General features: G+C 47.7%; 1 protein-coding gene across 3 annotated transcripts in view; it reads left to right on the plus strand.

Annotated features, from left to right (window-relative positions):
• The window catches only part of LOC129827342 (FERM and PDZ domain-containing protein 3-like), a 340309-nt gene that overhangs the window by 236494 nt on the left and 83474 nt on the right, over positions 1-20341 (plus strand). For 2 of the 3 annotated variants that reach the window (XM_055888100.1, XM_055888101.1), the window contains exons 4-7: positions 10800-10912; positions 12678-12838; positions 13119-13221; positions 16383-16428. In XM_055888100.1, coding sequence (XP_055744075.1) covers positions 10872-10912; positions 12678-12838; positions 13119-13221; positions 16383-16428 — 351 coding nt within the window. In that variant the 5' untranslated portion in view covers positions 10800-10871. Of the gene's footprint in view, positions 1-10799; positions 10913-12677; positions 12839-13118; positions 13222-16382; positions 16429-20341 lie in introns of those variants that run through there. The other variant, XM_055888102.1, reaches the window with a different exon arrangement.

Below are 20341 nucleotides of genomic sequence, written 5' to 3' on the forward strand. Positions count from 1 at the left end.
CTCTCTCCCTCTCTCTGTCTGTCTCTCTCCCTCTCTCTGTCTGTCTCTCTCCCTCTCTCTGTCTGCATCTCTCACTTTCTCTCCCTCTCTCTGTCTGCCTCTCTCACTCTCTCTCCCTCTCTCTGTCTGCCTCTCACTCTCTCTCTGTCTGCCTCTCTCACTCTCTCTCCCTCTCTCTGTCTGTCTCTCTCCCTCTCTCTGTCTGTCTCTCTCCCTCTCTCTGTCTGCCTCTCTCACTTTCTCTCCCTCTCTCTGTCTGCCTCTCACTCTCTCTCCCTCTCCCTGTCTGCCTCTCTCACTCTCTCTCCCTCTCTCTGTCTGCCTCTCACTCTCTCTCCCTCTCCCTGTCTGACTCTCTCACTCTCTCTCCCTCTCTCTGTCTGCCTCTCACTCTCTCTCCCTCTCTCTGTCTGCCTCTCACTCTCTCTCCCTCTCTCTTTCTGCCTCTCACTCTCTCTCCCTCTCTCTGTCTGCCTCTCACTCTCTCTCCCTCTCTCTGTCTGCCTCTCACTCTCTCTCCCTCTCTCTGTCTGCCTCTCTCACTCACTCTCTCTCCCTCTCTCTGTCTGCCTCTCTCCCTCTCTCTGTCTGCCTCTCTCACTTTCTCTCCCTCTCTCTGTCTGCCTCTCTCACTTTCTCTCCCTCTCTGTCTGCCTCTCTCACTTTCTCTCTCTCTCTCTGTGTGCCTCTCTCACTTTCTCTGTCTGTCTCTCTCCCTCTCTCTGTCTGTCTCTCTCCCTCTCTCTGTCTGCCTCTCTCACTTTCTCTCCCTCTCCCTGTCTGTCTCTCTCCCTCTCTCTGTCTGTCTCTCTCCCTCTCTCTGTCTGCCTCTCTCACTTTCTCTCCCTCTCCCTGTCTGTCTCTCTCCCTCTCTCTGTCTGTCTCTCTCACTCTCTCTGTCTGCCTCTCTCACTTTCTCTCCCTCTCTCTGTCTGTCTCTCTCCCTCTCTCTGTCTGTCTCTCTCCCTCTCTCTGTCTGCCTCTCTCACTTTCTCTCCCTCTCCCTGTCTGTCTCTCTCCCTCTCCCTGTCTGTCTCTCTCCTTCTCTCTGTCTGTCTCTCTCCCTCTCTCTGTCTGCCTCTCTCACTTTCTCTCCCTCTCCCTGTCTGTCTCTCTCCCTCTCCCTGTCTGTCTCTCTCCCTCTCTCTGTCTGTCTCTCTCACTCTCTCTGTCTGTCTCTCTCACTTTCTCTCCCTCTCCCTGTCTTTCTCTCTCACTTTCTCTCCCTCTCCCTGTCTGTCTCTCTCACTTTCTCTCCCTCTCCCTGTCTGTCTCTCTCACTTTCTCTCCCTCTCTCTGTCTGTCTCTCTCCCTCTCTCTGTCTGCCTCTCTCACTTTCTCTCCCTCTCCCTGTCTGTCTCTCTCACTTTCTCTCCCTTTCTCTGTCTGTCTCTCTCCCTCTCTCTGTCTGCCTCTCTCACTCTCTCTCCCTCTCTCTGTCTGCTTCTTTCACTCTCTCTCCCTCTGTCTGTAAGGGCTGTCGTTCTCCTCATCCTCGGACGAGGAGAGGAGAGAAGGATCAGTAGACCAAAATGCAGCATTCGGGAAATAAGCCATCTTTTATTAGAATACGACGGCAACACGAAAACAAAACACTTTCAAAATTACAAAACAAGAAAACGACGTAGACGAAACCTGAACATAAACTTACATAACTAAACGTAAAACTCACGGACAGGAAACAGACTACATCAAAATAAACGAACAGCCAAACAGTCCCGTATGGTACATACATTCGACGACACAGGAGACAATCACCCACAAACAAACAGTGAGAACACCCTACCTAAATATGACTCTTAATTAGAGGAAAACGCAAAACACCTCCCTCTAAGAGCCATACCAGGCAACCAAAACCAACATAGAAACAGATAACATAGACTGCCCACCCAAAACACACGCCCTGACCATAAACACATACAAAAACAACATAAAACAGGTCAGGACCGTTACAGAACCCCCCCCTCAAGGTGCGAACGCCGGGCGCACCAGCACAAAGTCCAGGGGAGGGTCTGGGTGGGCAGTTGACCACGGTGGTGGCTCAGGCTCTGGACGCTGTCCCCACACCACCATAGTCACTCCCCGCTTCTGTCTTCCCCTCCCAATGACCACCCTCAAACTAACATCCCCTAAATGAACGGCCAGCACCGGGAGAAGGGGCAGCACCGGGACAAGGGGCAGCCCCGGGACAAGGGGCAGCACCGGGACAAGGGGTAGCACCGGGACAAGGGGCAGCACCGGGATAAGGGGCAGCACCAGGATAAGGGGCAGCACCAGGATAAGGACCAGCACAGGGATAAGGGGCAGCACCGGGATAAGGGGCAGCACCGGGACAAGGGGCAGCACCGGGACAAGGGGCAGCACCGGGACAAGGGGCAGCACCGGGACAAGGGGCAGCACCGGGATAAGGGGCAGGTCCCGGCTGATATACTCAGGCAGATCCTGACTGAACGGCTCTCGACGCTCATGGCTGGCTGACGGCTCTCGACGCTCATGGCTGGCTGACGGCTCTCGACGCTCATGGCTGGCTGACGGCTCTCGACGCTCATGGCTGACTGACGGCTCTCGACGCTCATGGCTGGCTGACGGCTCTCGACGCTCATGGCAGGCTGACGGCTCTCGACGCTCATGGCAGGCTGACGGCTCTCGACGCTCATGGCAAGCTGACGGCTCTCGACGCTCATGGCAGGCTGACGGCTCTCGACGCTCATGGCTCTCTGACGGCTCTGGCTGCTCATGGCTCGCTGGCGGCTCTGGCAGATCCTGTCTGGTTGGCGGCTCTGGCAGATCCTGTCTGGTTGGCGGCTCTGGCAGATCCTGTCTGGTTGGCGGCTCTGGCAGATCCTGTCTGGTTGGCGGCTCTGGCGGATCCTGTCTGGCGGGCGGCTCTAGCGGCTCCTGTCTGGCGTGCGGCTCTAGCGGCTCCTGTCTGGCAGACGGCTCTGTAGGCTCATGGCAGACGGGCGGCTTTGCAGGCTCATTGCAGACGGATGGCTCAGACGGCGCTGGGGAGACGGATGGCTCAGATGGCGCTGGGGAGACGGATGGCTCAGATGGCGCTGGTGAGACGGATGGCTCTGGCCGGATACGGCGCACTGTAGACCTGGTGCGTGGTGCCGGAACTGGAGGCACCGGGCTAAGGATAAGCACCTTCCTACTAGTGCGGGGAGCAGGGACAGGGCACACTGTACTCTCAAAGCCCACTCTATACCTGGTGCGAGGTACCGGCACTGGTGACACCGGGCTGAGGACAAGCACATCAGGATTAGTAGGGGGAGAAGATACAGTGTGTACAGGGCTCTGGAGACGCACAGGAGGCTTAGTGCGTGGTGCCGGAACTGGAGGCACCGGGCTAGATACACGCACTACAGGGAGAGTGCGTGGAGGAGGAACAGGGCTCAGGAGACGCACTGGTAGCCTAGTGCGTAGTGTAGGCACTGTAGGTACTAGGCTGGGGCGGGGAGGTGGCGCCGGAAATACCGGACCGTGGAGGCGTACTGGCACTCTTGAGCATTGAGCCTGCCCAACCCTACCTGGTTGAATGCTCCCGGTCACCCGACCAGTGCGGGGAGGTGGAATAACCCACACCGGCCTATGTAGGCGAACCGGGGAAACCATGCGTAAGGCAGGTGCCATGTATGCCGGCCCGAGGAGACGCACTGGAGACCAGACGCGTTGAGCCGGCCTCATGACACCTGGCTCAATACCCAATCTAGCCCTGCCAGTGCGGGGAGGTGGAATAACCCGCACTGGGCTATGCACTCGTACAGGAGACACCGTGCGCTCTACTGCGTAACACGGCGCCTGCCCGTACTCCCGCTCTCCACGGTAAGCCTGGGAAGTGGGCGCAGGTCTCCTACCTGCCCTTGGCCCACTACCTCTTAGCCTCCCCCCAAGAAATTTTTGGGTGTTACTCACGGGCTTTTTGGGCTTCCGTGCCAGACGCGTTCCCTCATAACTCCGGTTCCTCTCTCCGGTAGCCTCTGCTCTCCTCAGTGCCTTCAGCTGTTCCCATGGGAGGCGATCCCTACCAGCCAGGATCTCCTCCCATGTGTAGCAACCTTTTCCGTCCAATATATCGTCCCAAGTCCATTGCTCCTTCTTTTCCTGTCCCTTACTCCGTTGAGTTTTCCCTTGCCGCTTGGTCCTAGCGTGGTGGGTGATTCTGTAAGGGCTGTCGTTCTCCTCATCCTCGGACGAGGAGAGGAGAGAAGGATCAGTAGACCAAAATGCAGCATTCGGGAAATAAGCCATCTTTTATTAGAATACGACGGCAACACGAAAACAAAACACTTTCAAAATTACAAAACAAGAAAACGACGTAGACGAAACCTGAACATAAACTTACATAACTAAACGTAAAACTCACGGACAGGAAACAGACTATATCAAAATAAACGAACAGCCAAACAGTCCCGTATGGTACATACATTCGACGACACAGGAGACAATCACCCACAAACAAACAGTGAGAACACCCTACCTAAATATGACTCTTAATTAGAGGAAAACGCAAAACACCTGCCTCTAATTAAGAGCCATACCAGGCAACCAAAACCAACATAGAAACTGATAACATAGACTGCCCACCCAAAACACACGCCCTGACCTAAACACATACAAAAACAACATAAAACAGGTCAGGACCGTTACACTGTCTGCCTTTCTCCCTCTCTCTCCCTCTCTCTGTCTGCCTCTCTCACTCTCTTTCTCCCTCTCTCTGTCTGTCTCCCTCTCACTCTTTTTCCCTCTCTCTGTCTGTCTCCCTCTCACTCTCTTTCCTTCTCTCTGTCTGCTTCTTTCACTCTCTCTCCCTCTCTCTGTCTGTCTCTCCCCCCCTTCTTTGTTTATCTCTCTCTTTCACTCTCTCTCCCTCTCTTTGTCTGCCTCTCTCACTCTCTGCCTGTCTGCATCTCTCACTCTCTCTCCCTCTCTCTGTCTGCCTCTCTCTGTCTGCCTCTCTCTTTCACTCTCTCTTTCACTCTCTGTCTGTCTCTCTCTTTCACTCTCTCTGTCTGTCTCTCTCTTTCACTCTCTCTCCCTCTCTCTGTCTGTCTCCATCCCTTTCATTGTCTGTCTCGCTCTCCCTCTCTTTGTCGGTCTCTCCCTGTCTCTATCTTTGAATCTTTCGCTATCCTCTCCTGTCTTTTCCTCGAAGCAGTAGCCTTGATCCTTTACTCCTAGGATTAGGTCCCATAAGTCAAGTAACACTGAACATAGTGGCCGTAGCATGAGGTATTGAACACTGAACATAGTGGCCGTAGCATGAGGTATTGAACACTGAACATAGTGGTTGTAGCATGAGGTATTGAACACTGAACATAGTGGTTGTAGCATGAGGTATTGAACACTGAATATAGTGGTTGTAGCATGAGGTATTGAACACTGAACATAGTGGTTGTAGCATGAGGTATTGAACACTGAATATAGTGGTTGTAGCATGAGGTATTGAACACTGAACATAGTGGCCGTAGCATGAGGTATTGAACACTGAACATAGTGGTTGTAGCATGAGGTATTGAACACTGAATATAGTGGTTGTAGCATGAGGTATTGAACACTGAACATAGTGGTTGTAGCATGAGGTATTGAACACTGAATATAGTGGTTGTAGCATGAGGTATTGAACACTGAATATAGTGGTTGTAGCATGAGGTATTGAACACTGAACATAGTGGTTGTAGCATGAGGTATTGAACAGAAAATAACCTAAAATTATTTGTTTACACTCAGTGAAACCTGGGCTGACTCCAGCTCAGTGGCTGCCAGCTGTGACTTGTAACTAATACATCCATTTGACAATTAATTTGTCAATCAAACTGTGAAGGGAAAGGATTGGGTTCACTCATTCAGAACACAAAAGCATTGAACATCAGAGATCTTCTTTAGCTGGCCTGCTGAACATCAGAGATCTTCTTTAGCTGGCCTGCTGAACATCAGAGATCTTCTTTAGCTGGCCTGCTGAACATCAGAGATCTTCTTTAGCCGGCCTGCTGAACAGCAGAGATCTTCTTTAGCTGGCCTACTGAACTCCATAGATCTTCTTTAGCTGGCCTGCTGAACATTAGAGATCTTCTTTAGCTGGCCTGCTGAACATCAGAGATTTTCTTTAGCTGGCCTGCTGAACATCAGAGATCTTCTTTAGCTGGCCTGCTGAACATCAGAGATCTTCTTTAGCCGGCCTGCTAAACATCAGAGATCTTCTTTAGCTGGCCTGCTGAACATCAGAGATCTTCTTTAGCTGGCCTGCAGAACTCAGAGGTTCTTCAATGTCTTATCGTTGCAAAATTCCGGTAATTTCCCCAAAAATGTTCAGGTTTTCCAGAAATCCGGGTTGGAGGATTCCCGGGAATCAGAGGGAAATAAGTAGGAAATCCGGAATCGTTCAACCTAAATTGTGCAACCCCTAGAATTGTTTTATCATAAGTTACACCATAGATATGGGACGGACATATTGTCTGTCTGACACTCCTGTTCTATAGGTTCTAGAATAGATTACGGGTTCCAAGATCTGGGTTCTTGACTATGGGGTAATGGCCACTGGATTACAGGCTCTGGCCCCAGTGAGTAATGTCTGTGCTTGACGAGGTTAAGTGTGGGCTCTCTCTCCTTAGCAGGGATATTTATGCTAACTCCTTGGTCAGTACACAGATCCAGCCCCCTCTCTTGGCATGGATGGGCTGAGGTTGTGGTGCTGAGAAGATATGACATGCATAATGGTACCCAGCCCTGGCAGGATGGTGTGGAGAAGCAATTGACATGCATAATGGTATACAGCTGGCACAGACCACTGAGGAATAACCAATCCCTAGGAGGCTCCATGATGGCACAACAGAATGGGTGTCCTTCCCTACCGACGGTGAAAAGGGAGCAGAGAAAAGGGGAGGGAGGGAGGGAGATCGATGTGAAGTGGAAGGGTGCAGAGAGAGAGAGAGAGTGAGAGAGAGAGAACAATTACATTGTGACAGCTATAGGCTACTTAGTCACAAGTGCGTAATCACAAAATATGAGTAGGTTTTGCAACACCTGGTGATGCTTCATACATAGAATCAAAGAGAGTCTATGCTACAGTTCGGACTTAAATAGCTTCACCCTTCAGCCTGAATTACCATAAACAATACACATTATTCATCAGGAGTTTCACAAGTTTCTGAAAACAACATCCCAGCAAACGATGTCTAGTTACCTTCATCATTCGTGGGGGACGACATGCTTACTGTTGCGTTGTTTTAATTTTGGTAATGTTCTCAGAGGAACATTGGGAATGTTCTCAAATTGTTCCAAGAACGTTAAGAAACAACGTTCTTCTGTGGGAATTTCCGGACTTGAGCGTAGTAAAAATGTCTCAGATCCTCACAGCAACCTAAAAATAAACATTCCCAGAACAAGTGATATTTTCACTTCTGCTCTCAGAATGTTTAAAAAAACGTTTGGTTTTACCGGTCAGGAAACTTATGCTTCATTCCAACAACTAATGTGAAACCAAAAACATACGTTCCTACAACTTACAAGAAACCAAATGTGCTAGCTGGGTTTATATTGTGCTATGTCTTCCTTGAAAATGCCACCACATTCCATATAAAAGTAGGACACTATAAAGGGAAAAGGGTGTCATTTGGAACACCACCTTTAATCACTTTAGTTAATTCTTAACAAACTGCTATAATGAGTCTATCCATTGATGAGAGATCATTGAAATTAATATCAATCGTCAATTGATCGCCTGTCATAGATTAGTCAGGGACCATTAATGCTGTGTTGTGATTGGAGACTTGACATTTTCTTCCAATGCCGTTCTGTCGTTATCAGGAAAAACAAATGTGCCAGAACATAAATATCAACCATTGACTCATCTGTGCTCATGTTATTGATGGCTTGTCATCCCTGTATTTATCCATGCCTCTCCACACACCAGCCACTGTGTGCAAAATGGATCAACTGTATCTGAATAACGATTAGCTTTTCCTTATCTCTCTCTGTCTCCCTCTCTTTTATATATTTCTCTCTCTGTGTCCGTCTGATGCAACATGTCCCATTCAAATTCTAATCAGTGTCTCATCTTTAGGCAGACACTGTCAGAATATGCAGCTCACTAAAGTGAGATAAAACAACACTATACCGTCCTCTTTCTATCTCTCTCCATCTGTGTGCGTCCTCTTTCTATCTCTCTCCATCTGTTGGCATCCTCTTTCTATCTCTCTCCATCTGTTGGCATCCTCTTTCTATCTCTCTCCATCTGTTGGCATCCTCTTTCTATCTCTCTCCATCTGTGTGCGTCCTCTTTCTATCTCTCTCCATCTGTGTGTATCCTCTTTCTATCTCTCTCCATCTGTGTGTATCCTCTTTCTATCTCTCTCCATCTGTGTGCGTACTCTTTCTATCTCTCTCCATCTGTGTGTATCCTCTTTCTATCTCTCTCCATCTGTTGGCATCCTCTTTCTATCTCTCTCCATCTGTTGGCATCCTCTTTCTATCTCTCTCCATCTGTTGGCATCCTCTTTCTATCTCTCTCCATCTGTGTGCGTACTCTTTCTATCTCTCTCCATCTGTGTGCGTCCTCTTTCTATCTCTCTCCATCTGTGTGCGTACTCTTTCTATCTCTCTCCATCTGTTGGCATCCTCTTTCTGTCTCTCTCCATCTGTTGGCATCCTCTTTCTATCTCTCTCCATCTGTTGGCATCCTCTTTCTGTCTCTCTCCATCTGTGTGCGTCCTCTTTCTATCTCTCTCCATCTGTGTGCGTACTCTTTCTATCTCTCTCCATCTGTGTGCGTCCTCTTTCTATCTCTCTCCATCTGTGTGCGTCCTCTTTCTATCTCTCTCCATCTGTGTGCGTACTCTTTCTATCTCTCTCCATCTGTGTGCATCCTCTTTCTATCTCTCTCCATCTGTGTGCGTCTTCTTTCTATCTCTCTCCATCTCCCTCTAACTCCCACGCAGGCATCTGAAAATGAGATTGTGTTGTTTGACATGAGCCCAGTCTTTGGCTGTTGTTGTTCTTGACTTCAGCTGCCTCTTCATCACCAGAGCCATCAGATGCAAGGTTCAGTCAGTTGTCCTGCCTTACACAGATTTGAAGTGTTTTGCTTTCTGACAGACATATTTAATAAGGCCTGCAGTGCATAAGCACTCCATCTCTCTGTTCCCCAAATCCTCTTTCACTCTCCTTCTTCTGTTACCACCTGTGTTTTTATATCTGGAGGAAAATACAACACAATATGTTGAGTGTGTTGGAGATGTGTGTTTTGAAGACTGTGACTGAGACTGAGGTTGTGTCTCAAATTGCACCCTAGTCCCAATGTAGTGCACTACTTTTGACCAGAGCCCTATGGGAATAGGGAGCCATTTGGGATGCAGTCAGAGTGTGTGTTCTGTGAAATTGCATCTTTCAACTTCACAATAGTCATTTTTGCCCCTGTGTAGAAGCCATGCTGTTCTGTGTCTAGACTACAAATTGTGCTTGAAAGAAAATGGATGATAGTTTTCTAACAACAAATAGCCTACGGTCTACCCCTCAAACTCAACTCTGGACCTCGAAGCCAGTTCCACTGCTTTTTTCCCATTGCCCCTCTAATCAGGCACTGATTTAGACCTGGGACACCAGGTGGATGTAATGGATGATCAGGTAGAACTGAAAAGCAGCAGGTTCTGGACCTCGTGGGGTCAGAGTTGAATACCACTGGCTTATACCATTATAGGCTCTGTTGGAATTTGCTTCAGTGTTCTGATCGCTCCTAAATCGATCTATAATGTTATTTCCTCCTCCCTTCCTTCTCCATCCCTTCATCTCGTATATAATGCCCTACCCCCCCATCCCTCCTCCATTCATCTCGTATATAATGCCCTACCCCCCAACCCCCCATCCCTTCATCTCATATATAATGCCCTACCCCCCATCCCTCCTCCCTTCATCTGGTATATAATGCCCTACCCCCCCATCCCTCCTCCCTTCATCTCGTATATAATGCCCTACCCCCCATCCCTCCTCCCTTCATCTCGTATATAATGCCCTACCCCCCCATCCCTCCTCCCTTCATCTCGTATATAATGCCCTACCCCCATCCCTCCTCCCTTCATCTCGTATATAATGCCCTACCCCCCCATCCCTCCTCCATTCATCTCATATATAATGCCCTACCCCCCATCCCTCCTCCCTTCATCTCGTATATAATGCCCTACCCCCCATCCCTACCCCCTTTCATCTGGTATATAATGCCCTACCCCCATCCCTCCTCCCTTCATCTCATATATAATGCCCTACCCCCCATCCCTCCTCCCTTCATCTCGTATATAATGCCCTACCCCCCATCCCTCCTCCCTTCATCTCATATATAATGCCCTACCCCCCATCCCTCCTCCCTTCATCTCATATATAATGCCCTACCCCCCATCCCTCCTCCCTTCATCTCGTATATAATGCCCTACCCCCCCATCCCTCCTCCATTCATCTCGTATATAATGCCCTACCCCCCCATCCCTCCTCCCTTCATCTCGTATATAATGCCCTACCCCCCATCCCTCCTCCATTCATCTCGTATATAATGCCCTACCCCCCCATCCCTCCTCCCTTCATCTCGTATATAATGCCCTACCCCCCATCCCTCCTCCATTCATCTCGTATATAATGCCCTACCCCCCATCCCTCCTCCCTTCATCTCATATATAATGCCCTACCCCCTCATCCCTCCTCCCTTCATCTCGTATATAATGCCCTACCCCCCCATCCCTCCATCCTTCTCTCACCATCCTTCCCTCTCCCTCTCCCTACTCTCCCTCTCCCTCCATCCTCCCTCCTCTCAGGTGAATGATTGAGAACCAGAGCGAGCTCCATGCTGTGAGACCCCACCCCATGCTCCTCCCACCTCTCAGGGGATGGCCAAGGTCCAGGATGGACACACAAACACATGTGACAGGTGCGCTACACTTCCTCCCTACGTAGGGCACACAAACACATTATTTCTCTCTACATGGAGTACTTGACTTACACCCTACATAGGACATTTCCTACCTCATATACACCCTACATAGGACATTTCCTACCTCATATACACCCTACATAGGACATTTCCTACCTCATATACAACCTACATAGGACATTTCCTACCTCATATATACCCTACATAGGACATTTCCTACCTCATATACACCCTACATAGGACATTTCCTACCTCATATACACCCTACATAGGACATTTCCTACCTCATATACACCCTACATAGGACATTTCCTACCTCATGTACACCCTACATAGGACATTTCCTACCTCATATTCAACCTACATAGGACATTTCCTACCTCATATACACCCTACATAGGACATTTCCTAGCTCATATACACCCTACATAGGACATTTCCTACCTCATATACACCCTACATAGGACATTTCCTACCTCATATACACCCTACATAGGACATTTCCTACCTCATATACAACCTACATAGGACATTTCCTACCTCATATACACCCTACATAGGACATTTCCTACCTCATATACAACCTACATAGGACATTTCCTACCTCATATATACCCTACATAGGACATTTCCTACCTCATATACACCCTACATAGGACATTTCCTACCTCATATACACCCTACATAGGACATTTCCTACCTCATATACACCCTACATAGGACATTTCCTACCTCATGTACACCCTACATAGGACATTTCCTACCTCATATTCAACCTACATAGGACATTTCCTACCTCATATACACCCTACATAGGACATTTCCTAGCTCATATACACCCTACATAGGACATTTCCTACCTCATATAAACCCTACATAGGACATTTCCTACCTCATATACACCCTACATAGGACATTTCCTACCTCATATACAACCTACATAGGACATTTCCTACCTCATATACACCCTACATAGGACATTTCCTACCTCATATACACCCTACATAGGACATTTCCTACCTCATATACACCCTACATAGGACATTTCCTACCTCATATACACCCTACATAGGACATTTCCTACCTCATATTCAACCTACATAGGACATTTCCTACCTCATATACACCCTACATAGGACATTTCCTAGCTCATATACACCCTACATAGGACATTTCCTACCTCATATAAACCCTACATAGGACATTTCCTACCTCATATACACCCTACATAGGACATTTCCTACCTCATATACAACCTACATAGGACATTTCCTACCTCATATACACCCTACATAGGACATTTCCTACCTCATATACACCCTACATAGGACATTTCCTACCTCATATATACCCTACATAGGACATTTCCTACCTCATATACAACCTACATAGGACATTTCCTACCTCATATATACCCTACATAGGACATTTCCTACCTCATATACACCATACATAGGACATTTCCTACCTCATATAAACCCTACATAGGACATTTCCTACCTCATATACACCCTACATAGGACATTTCCTACCTCATATACAACCTACATAGGACATTTCGTACCTCATATACATCCTACATAGGACATTTCCTACCTCATATACACCCTACATAGGACATTTCCTACCTCATATACACCCTACATAGGACATTTCCTAGGTCATATACACCCTACATAGGGAACATAATGAGTCACAGACATATACACACTTTTACATTTATTCTTGTATCTAAACATGTGTGTGTGTGTTCCCGGTGCAGCCCTGCGATGTTAGAAGAGAGCCAGGATGGTATGGACAGTGGTAGCCTGACTCCTGGCCCAGCTTCAGCTCGACAGGTCTGCATCCAGCGCCACCCCAGCCAAGGCTTCGGATTCATAGCAGGCAGCCAGAGACCAGTCATTGTACGCTCTGTCTCTGCAGGTAGGCAGGGATCTGTGTGTGTGTGAACGAGAGCGATAGCGCGAGAGATAGAGAGACGATGTGAGTGTTGTCAGTTTGATGTCTACTACTATGTGTCCATCTGTTACGCTTACACTAAGTGTCCTTCCATGTGTGTGTGTGTGTGTGTGTGTGTGTGTGTGTGTGTGTGTGTGTGTGTGTGTGTGTGTGTGTGTGTGTGTGTGTGTGTGTGTGTGTGTGTGTGTGTGTGTGTGTGTGTGTGTGTGTGTGTGTGTGTGTGTGTGTGTGCGTGCTGTCCCAGACGGCCCGTCCATCGGCAAGCTTCTCCCTGGAGACCAGATCCTGGCCATCAATGAAGAGGTTGTGAGCGAGGCTTCCCGGGAGAGAGTCATAGACCTTGTAAGGTAACATCCTTTATATCACCACAGAGGAGGGGGAGGGAGGAGGATGGGGGAGGTCGAGGGGTGGGTGGTTTGGCGAGGACGGTAGAGCGAGGGGTGGGGGGGTAAGGAATGAGTCGAGGAGAAGAATCCAATGCCATGTGTCTCTAGATTGTTGTTCGTCTTGAGTCAATAACCTACACCTGATGTGAGTCTATAACCTACACCTGATGTGAGTCTATAACCTACACCTGATGTGAGTCTATAACCTACACCTGATGTGAGTCAATAACCTACACCTGTTGTTCGTCTATAACCTACACCTGATGTGAGTCTATAACCTACACCTGATGTGAGTCTGTAACCTACACCTGATGTGAGTCTATAACCTACACCTGATGTGAGTCTATAACCTACACCTGATGTGAGTCTGTAACCTACACCTGATGTGAGTCTATAACCTACACCTGATGTGAGTCTATAACCTACACCTGATGTGAGTCTATAACCTACACCTGATGTGAGTCTATAACCTACACCTGATGTGAGTCTGTAACCTACACCTGATGTGAGTCTATAACCTACACCTGATGTGAGTCTATAACCTACACCTGATGTGAGTCTATAACCTACACCTGATGTGAGTCTATAACCTACACCTGATGTGAGTCTGTAACCTACACCTGATGTGAGTCTATAACCTACACCTGATGTGAGTCTATAACCTACACCTGATGTGAGTCAATAACCTACACCTGATGTGAGTCTATAACCTACACCTGATGTGAGTCTATAACCTACACCTGATGTGAGTCTATAAACAACACCTTTTGTGAGTCTATAACCTACACCTGATGTGAGTCAATAACCTACACCTGATGTGAGTCTATAACCTACACCTGATGTGAGTCTATAACCTACACCTGATGTGAGTCTATAAACAACACCTGATGTGAGTCTAGGACCTACACCTGATGTGAGTCTGTAACCTACACCTGATGTGAGTCTATAACCTACACCTGATGTGAGTCTATAACCTACACCTGATGTGAGTCTATAACCTACACCTGATGTGAGTCTATAACCTACACCTGTTGTGAGTCTATAACCTACACCTGATGTGAGTCTAGGACCTACACCTGATGTGAGTCTAGGACCTACACCTGATGTGAGTCTAGGACCTACACCTGATGTGAGTCTATAACCTACACCTGATGTGAGTCTAGGACCTACACCTGATGTGAGTCTAGGACCTACACCTGATGTGAGTCAATAACCTACACCTGATGTGAGTCTATAACCTACACCTGATGTGAGTCTAGGACCTACACCTGATGTGAGTCTATAACCTACACCTGATGTGAGTCTGTAACCTACACCTGATGTGAGTCTATAACCTACACCTGATGTGAGTCTAGGACCTACACCTGATGTGAGTCTAGGACCTACACCTGATGTGAGTCTATAACCTACACCTGATGTGAGTCTGTAACCTACACCTGATGTGAGTCTGTAACCTACACCTGATGTGAGTCTATAACCTACACCTGATGTGAGTCTATAACCTACACCTGATGTGAGTCTATAACCTACACCTGACGTGAGTCTAAAACCTACACCTGATGTGAGTCTATAACCTACACCTGATGTGAGTCTATAACCTACACCTGATGTGAGTCTATAACCTACACCTGATGTGAGTCTAAAACCTACACCTGATGTGAGTCTAGAACCTACACCTGATGTGAGTCTATAACCTACACCTGATGTGAGTCTAGGACCTACACCTGATGTGAGTCTGTAACCTACACCTGATGTGAGTCTATAACCTACACCTGATGTGAGTCTATAACCTACACCTGATGTGAGTCTAGGACCTACACCTGATGTGAGTCTAGGACCTACACCTGATGTGAGTCTATAACCTACACCTGATGTGAGTCTATAACCTACACCTGATGTGAGTCTATAACCTACACCTGATGTGAGTCTATAACCTACACCTGATGTGAGTCTATAACCTACACCTGATGTGAGTCTAGGACCTACACCTGATGTGAGTCTAGGACCTACACCTGATGTGAGTCTAGGACCTACACCTGATGTGAGTCTATAACCTACACCTGATGTGAGTCTAGGACCTACACCTGATGTGAGTCTAGGACCTACACCTGATGTGAGTCTAGGACCTACACCTGATGTGAGTCTAGGACCTACACCTGATGTGAGTCTATAACCTACACCTGATGTGAGTCTATAACCTACACCTGATGTGAGTCTAGGACCTACACCTGATGTGAGTCTAGGACCTACACCTGATGTGAGTCTAGGACCTACACCTGATGTGAGTCTATAACCTACACCTGATGTGAGTCTATAACCTACACCTGATGTGAGTCTATAACCTACACCTGATGTGAGTCTATAACCTACACCTGATGTGAGTCTAGGACCTACACCTGATGTGAGTCTAGGACCTACACCTGATGTGAGTCTAGGACCTACACCTGATGTGAGTCTATAACCTACACCTGATGTGAGTCTAGGACCTACACCTGATGTGAGTCTAGGACCTACACCTGATGTGAGTCTAGGACCTACACCTGATGTGAGTCTAGGACCTACACCTGATGTGAGTCTATAACCTACACCTGATGTGAGTCTATAACCTACACCTGATGTGAGTCTATAACCTACACCTGATGTGAGTCTATAACCTACACCTGATGTGAGTCTATAACCTACACCTGATGTGAGTCTATAACCTACACCTGATGTGAGTCTAGGACCTACACCTGATGTGAGTCTAGGACCTACACCTGATGTGAGTCTAGGACAGGACAAAGCTTTGAAGGGAATGCTGTTCTTAGCTCATTCAATGTGTAAACTCACACAACACATTAATTAAGAGGCCAGAATGTTTGCAGTAAATGCAGCAGCAGCAGTACAGCGGGGATCCTTCTGTGTGTTTGAAGGCTAAAGTCATGTGGAAGTAGTCTGTCTCTTAGCCTCATGTGTTCCATGGAAACATAATGAGACAGATGAGTCATTGAATCACAGAGAACAGAGAGGAGGTCTAGCAGGTAAAAACAGTACCGTTTCTTCCAAAGCCACAGCCTCTAGTGTTACCTAACCCACTCCACACTCCTCTCTCTTCTCGTGTCTGCTGCCTGTCCTCTCTATAGATGCTGCAAAGACTCCATAGTTCTCACTGTGCTGCAGCCTCACCAGGTAACAATACACAGCTCTCGCTCAACGTTTCTCTCACCGTCTCCTTGACGCTCTCAAGCTCTATCTGTATCTCTTTATCCCTCCATTTCTCCTGTTCTCTCTGCTCTCCCTCTCTCTTTCTGGCTCCCTCTCTCTCTGCTCTCCCTCTCTCTCTGCTCTCCCTCTCTCTCTGCCTCCCTCTCTCTCTCTGCCCCCTCTCTCTCTGCCTCCCTCTGCTCTCCCTCTCTCTCTGTCTCCCTCTCTCTCTCTCTCTGCCCCCTCTCTTTCTGCCTCCCTCTGCTCTCCCTCTCTCTCTGCCTCTCTCTCTCTGCTCTCCCTCTCTCCCTCTCTCTGCTCTCCCTCTCTCCCTCTCTCTGCCTCCCTCTCTCTCTGCTCTCCCTCAATCTCCCTCTCTCTGCTCTCACTCTCTCGCAACCCCCTCTCTCTCTGCCTCCCTCACTCTCTCTGCCACCCCCACTCTCTCTGCCTCCCACTCTCGCTCTGCCTTCCACTCTCTCTCTGACTCCCTCTCATTTTCTCTCTCTCACTCATTCTCTCTCTCGTCATTCTCTCTTTCCCCCATTCTCTTTAACCTCATTCTTTCTCTCTCCTCTCTCTCTCTCATTATCTCTCATTATCTCTCTCTCTTATTCTCTCTCCCTCATTCTCTCTCTCCATCATTATCTCTTTCCTTCATTCTCTCCCTCCCTATTTTTACTGTGTGTCGTGTGATTGTCAGTAAGTACTCTTCAAACACACTAAAAACGAATGGTTCTATACAGTGCCAAATAAGGGTTATTTGGCTTGTGACCATAGCTGAACCCGTTTTGGTGCTGTATGAAAAGTTTATTTTTAAGGTTCTATGAAGACCCATACTCATAAGGTTCTAAATGGAACCTGTATGGTGCTATAAATCAAATCAAATCACATTTTATTTGTCACATGCGCCGAATACAACAAGTGTAGACCTTACCATGAAATGCTTACTTACAAGCCCTTAACCAACAGTGCACTTCAGGAAGAGTTAAGAAAATATTTTCCCAAAAAACTAAAGTAAAAAATTATTTAAAAAAGTGTACACAATAAAATAACAATAATGAGGCTATATACAGGGGGTAGCGGTACTGAGTCAGTGTGCGGGGGTACAGGTTAGTTGAGGTCATTTGTACATGTAGGTAGGGGTGAAGTGACTACGCACAGATAATAAACAGTGAGCAGCAACAGTGTACAAAATAAATGGTGGGGGGGGGGGTCAATGTAAATAGTCCGGTGGCCATTTAATTAAAGAACCCTTTATAAAGAACCATTAAAAAAGGGTTCCGCTATGGTTACAACACTTTTTGGGGCGATATACTGTAGAACCCTTTTTATGGTTCTTTATAGAACCTTTATGGAGAAACGCTCTACACTGAGTGTACAAAACATTAGGAACACCTTCCTGATATTGAGTTGCAACCCTCTTTTGCCCTCAGAACAGCTTCAATTCGTCAGAGCATGGACTCTACAAGGATATCAAAAGTGTTGACTCCAATGGTTCCCACAGTTGTGTGAAGTAGGCATGAAAAACCCAGCAGCGTTGCAGTTCTTGACCTGTCTCCTCTCCTTCATCTACACTGATTGAAGTGGATTGAACAAGTGACATCGATATGGGTTTATAACTTTGACCTGGTCACTCAATGTCATGGAAAGAACCATATGGACTGCTTTAACGTGGTTTAAAAGCCATATTATACTGTTACAATTCCATAGGTTTTATTGTTGTGTTTATTGACAAGTTGAAGGCTGGGGTTCCATTAACGAGATGACCGGGGATGTTCTCTGTTTAGTGAGTCCACCAGATCAGAGGCAGTAGAGATGACCAGGGATGTTCTCTGTTTAGTGAGTCCACCAGATCAGAGGCAGTAGAGATGACCGGGGATGTTCTGTGTGTAGTGAGTCCACCAGATCAGAGGCAGTAGAGATGACCGGGGGTGTTCTCTGTTTAGTGAGTCCACCAGATCAGAGGCAGTAGAGATGACCGGGGGTGTTCTCTGTTTAGTGAGTCCACCAGATCAGAGGCAGTAGAGATGACCGGGGATGTTCTGTGTGTAGTGAGTCCACCAGATCAGAGGCAGTAGAGATGACGGGGGGTGTTCTCTGTTTATTGAGTCCACCAGATCAGAGGCAGTAGAGATGACCAGGGGGTGTTCTCTGTTTAGTGAGTCCACCAGATCAGAGGCAGTAGAGATGACCAGGGATGTTCTCTGTTTAGTGAGTCCACCAGATCAGAGGCAGTAGAGATGACCGGGGATGTTCTGTGTGTAGTGAGTCCACCAGATCAGAGGCAGTAGAGATGACTGGGGATGTTCTCTGTTTAGTGAGTCCACCAGATCAGAGGCAGTAGAGATGACCGGGGATGTTTTCTGTTTAGTGAGTCCACCAGATCAGAGGCAGTAGAGATGACCAGGGATGTTCTCTGTTTAGTGAGTCCACCAGATCAGAGGCAGTAGAGATGACCGGGGATGTTCTGTGTGTAGTGAGTCCACCAGATCAGAGGCAGTAGAGATGACTGGGGATGTTCTCTGTTTAGTGAGTCCACCAGATCAGAGGCAGTAGAGATGACCGGGGATGTTTTCTGTTTAGTGAGTCCACCAGATCAGAGGCAGTAGAGATGACCGGGGGTGTTCTCTGTTTATTGAGTCCACCAGATCAGAGGCAGTAGAGATGACCAGGGGGTGTTCTCTGTTTAGTGAGTCCACCAGATCAGAGGCAGTAGAGATGACCGGGGATGTTCTGTGTGTAGTGAGTCCACCAGATCAGAGGCAGTAGAGATGACTGGGGATGTTCTCTGTTTATTGAGTCCACCAGATCAGAGGCAGTAGAGATGACCGGGGACGTTCTGTGTGTAGTGAGTCCACCAGATCAGAGGCAGTAGAGATGACCGGGATGTTCTGTGTGTAGTGAGTCCACCAGATCAGAGGCAGTAGAGATGACCAGGGATGTTCTCTTGATAAGTGAGTCCACCAGATCAGAGGCAATAGAGATGACCAGGGATGTTCTCTTGATAAGTGAGTCCACCAGATCAGAGGCAGTAGAGATGACCGGGGATGTTTTCTGTTTAGTGAGTCCACCAGATCAGAGGCAGTAGAGATGACCAGGGATGTTCTCTGTTTAGTGAGTCCACCAGATCAGAGGCAGTAGAGATGACCGGGGATGTTCTGTGTGTAGTGAGTCCACCAGATCAGAGGCAGTAGAGATGACCGGGGATGTTTTCTGTTTAGTGAGTCCACCAGATCAGAGGCAGTAGAGATGACCGGGGGTGTTCTCTGTTTATTGAGTCCACCAGATCAGAGGCAGTAAAGATGACCAGGGGGTGTTCTCTGTTTAGTGAGTCCACCAGATCAGAGGCAGTAGAGATGACCGGGGATGTTCTGTGTGTAGTGAGTCCACCAGATCAGAGGCAGTAGAGATGACCGGGGGTGTTCTCTGTTTATTGAGTCCACCAGATCAGAGGCAGTAGAGATGACCGGGGATGTTCTGTGTTTAGTGAGTCAAGGATGTTCTCTTGATAAGTGTGTGAATTGGACCATGAATTGGACCATTCCTGCTAAGCATTCAAAATGTAATGAGTAAAAGTTGTCAAAAATATAAATAGTAAAGTAAAATACAGATACCCCCCCCCCCCAAAAAAAAACATAGGTAATACTTTAAAGTGTTTTTACTTAAGTACTTTTCTCCGCTGCGTACATTTGAATTATCACTAAAAGAGGAACTAACCCTTTTTTGAACTGCAAAGAACCATTGGGCTCAAAGGGTTCTTTAGGTCTGTATGGTTCCACATAGAACCATCACCCTTCCCAAAGAACCATTGGGCTCAAAGGGTTCTTTAGGTCTGTATGGTTCCACATAGAACCATCACCCTTCCCAAAGAACCATTGGGCTCAAAGGGTTCTTT

Source organism: Salvelinus fontinalis, chromosome 29 (genome assembly GCF_029448725.1).
Source record: "Salvelinus fontinalis isolate EN_2023a chromosome 29, ASM2944872v1, whole genome shotgun sequence".
In the NCBI taxonomy this organism is placed as follows: Eukaryota; Metazoa; Chordata; class Actinopteri; order Salmoniformes; family Salmonidae; genus Salvelinus; species Salvelinus fontinalis.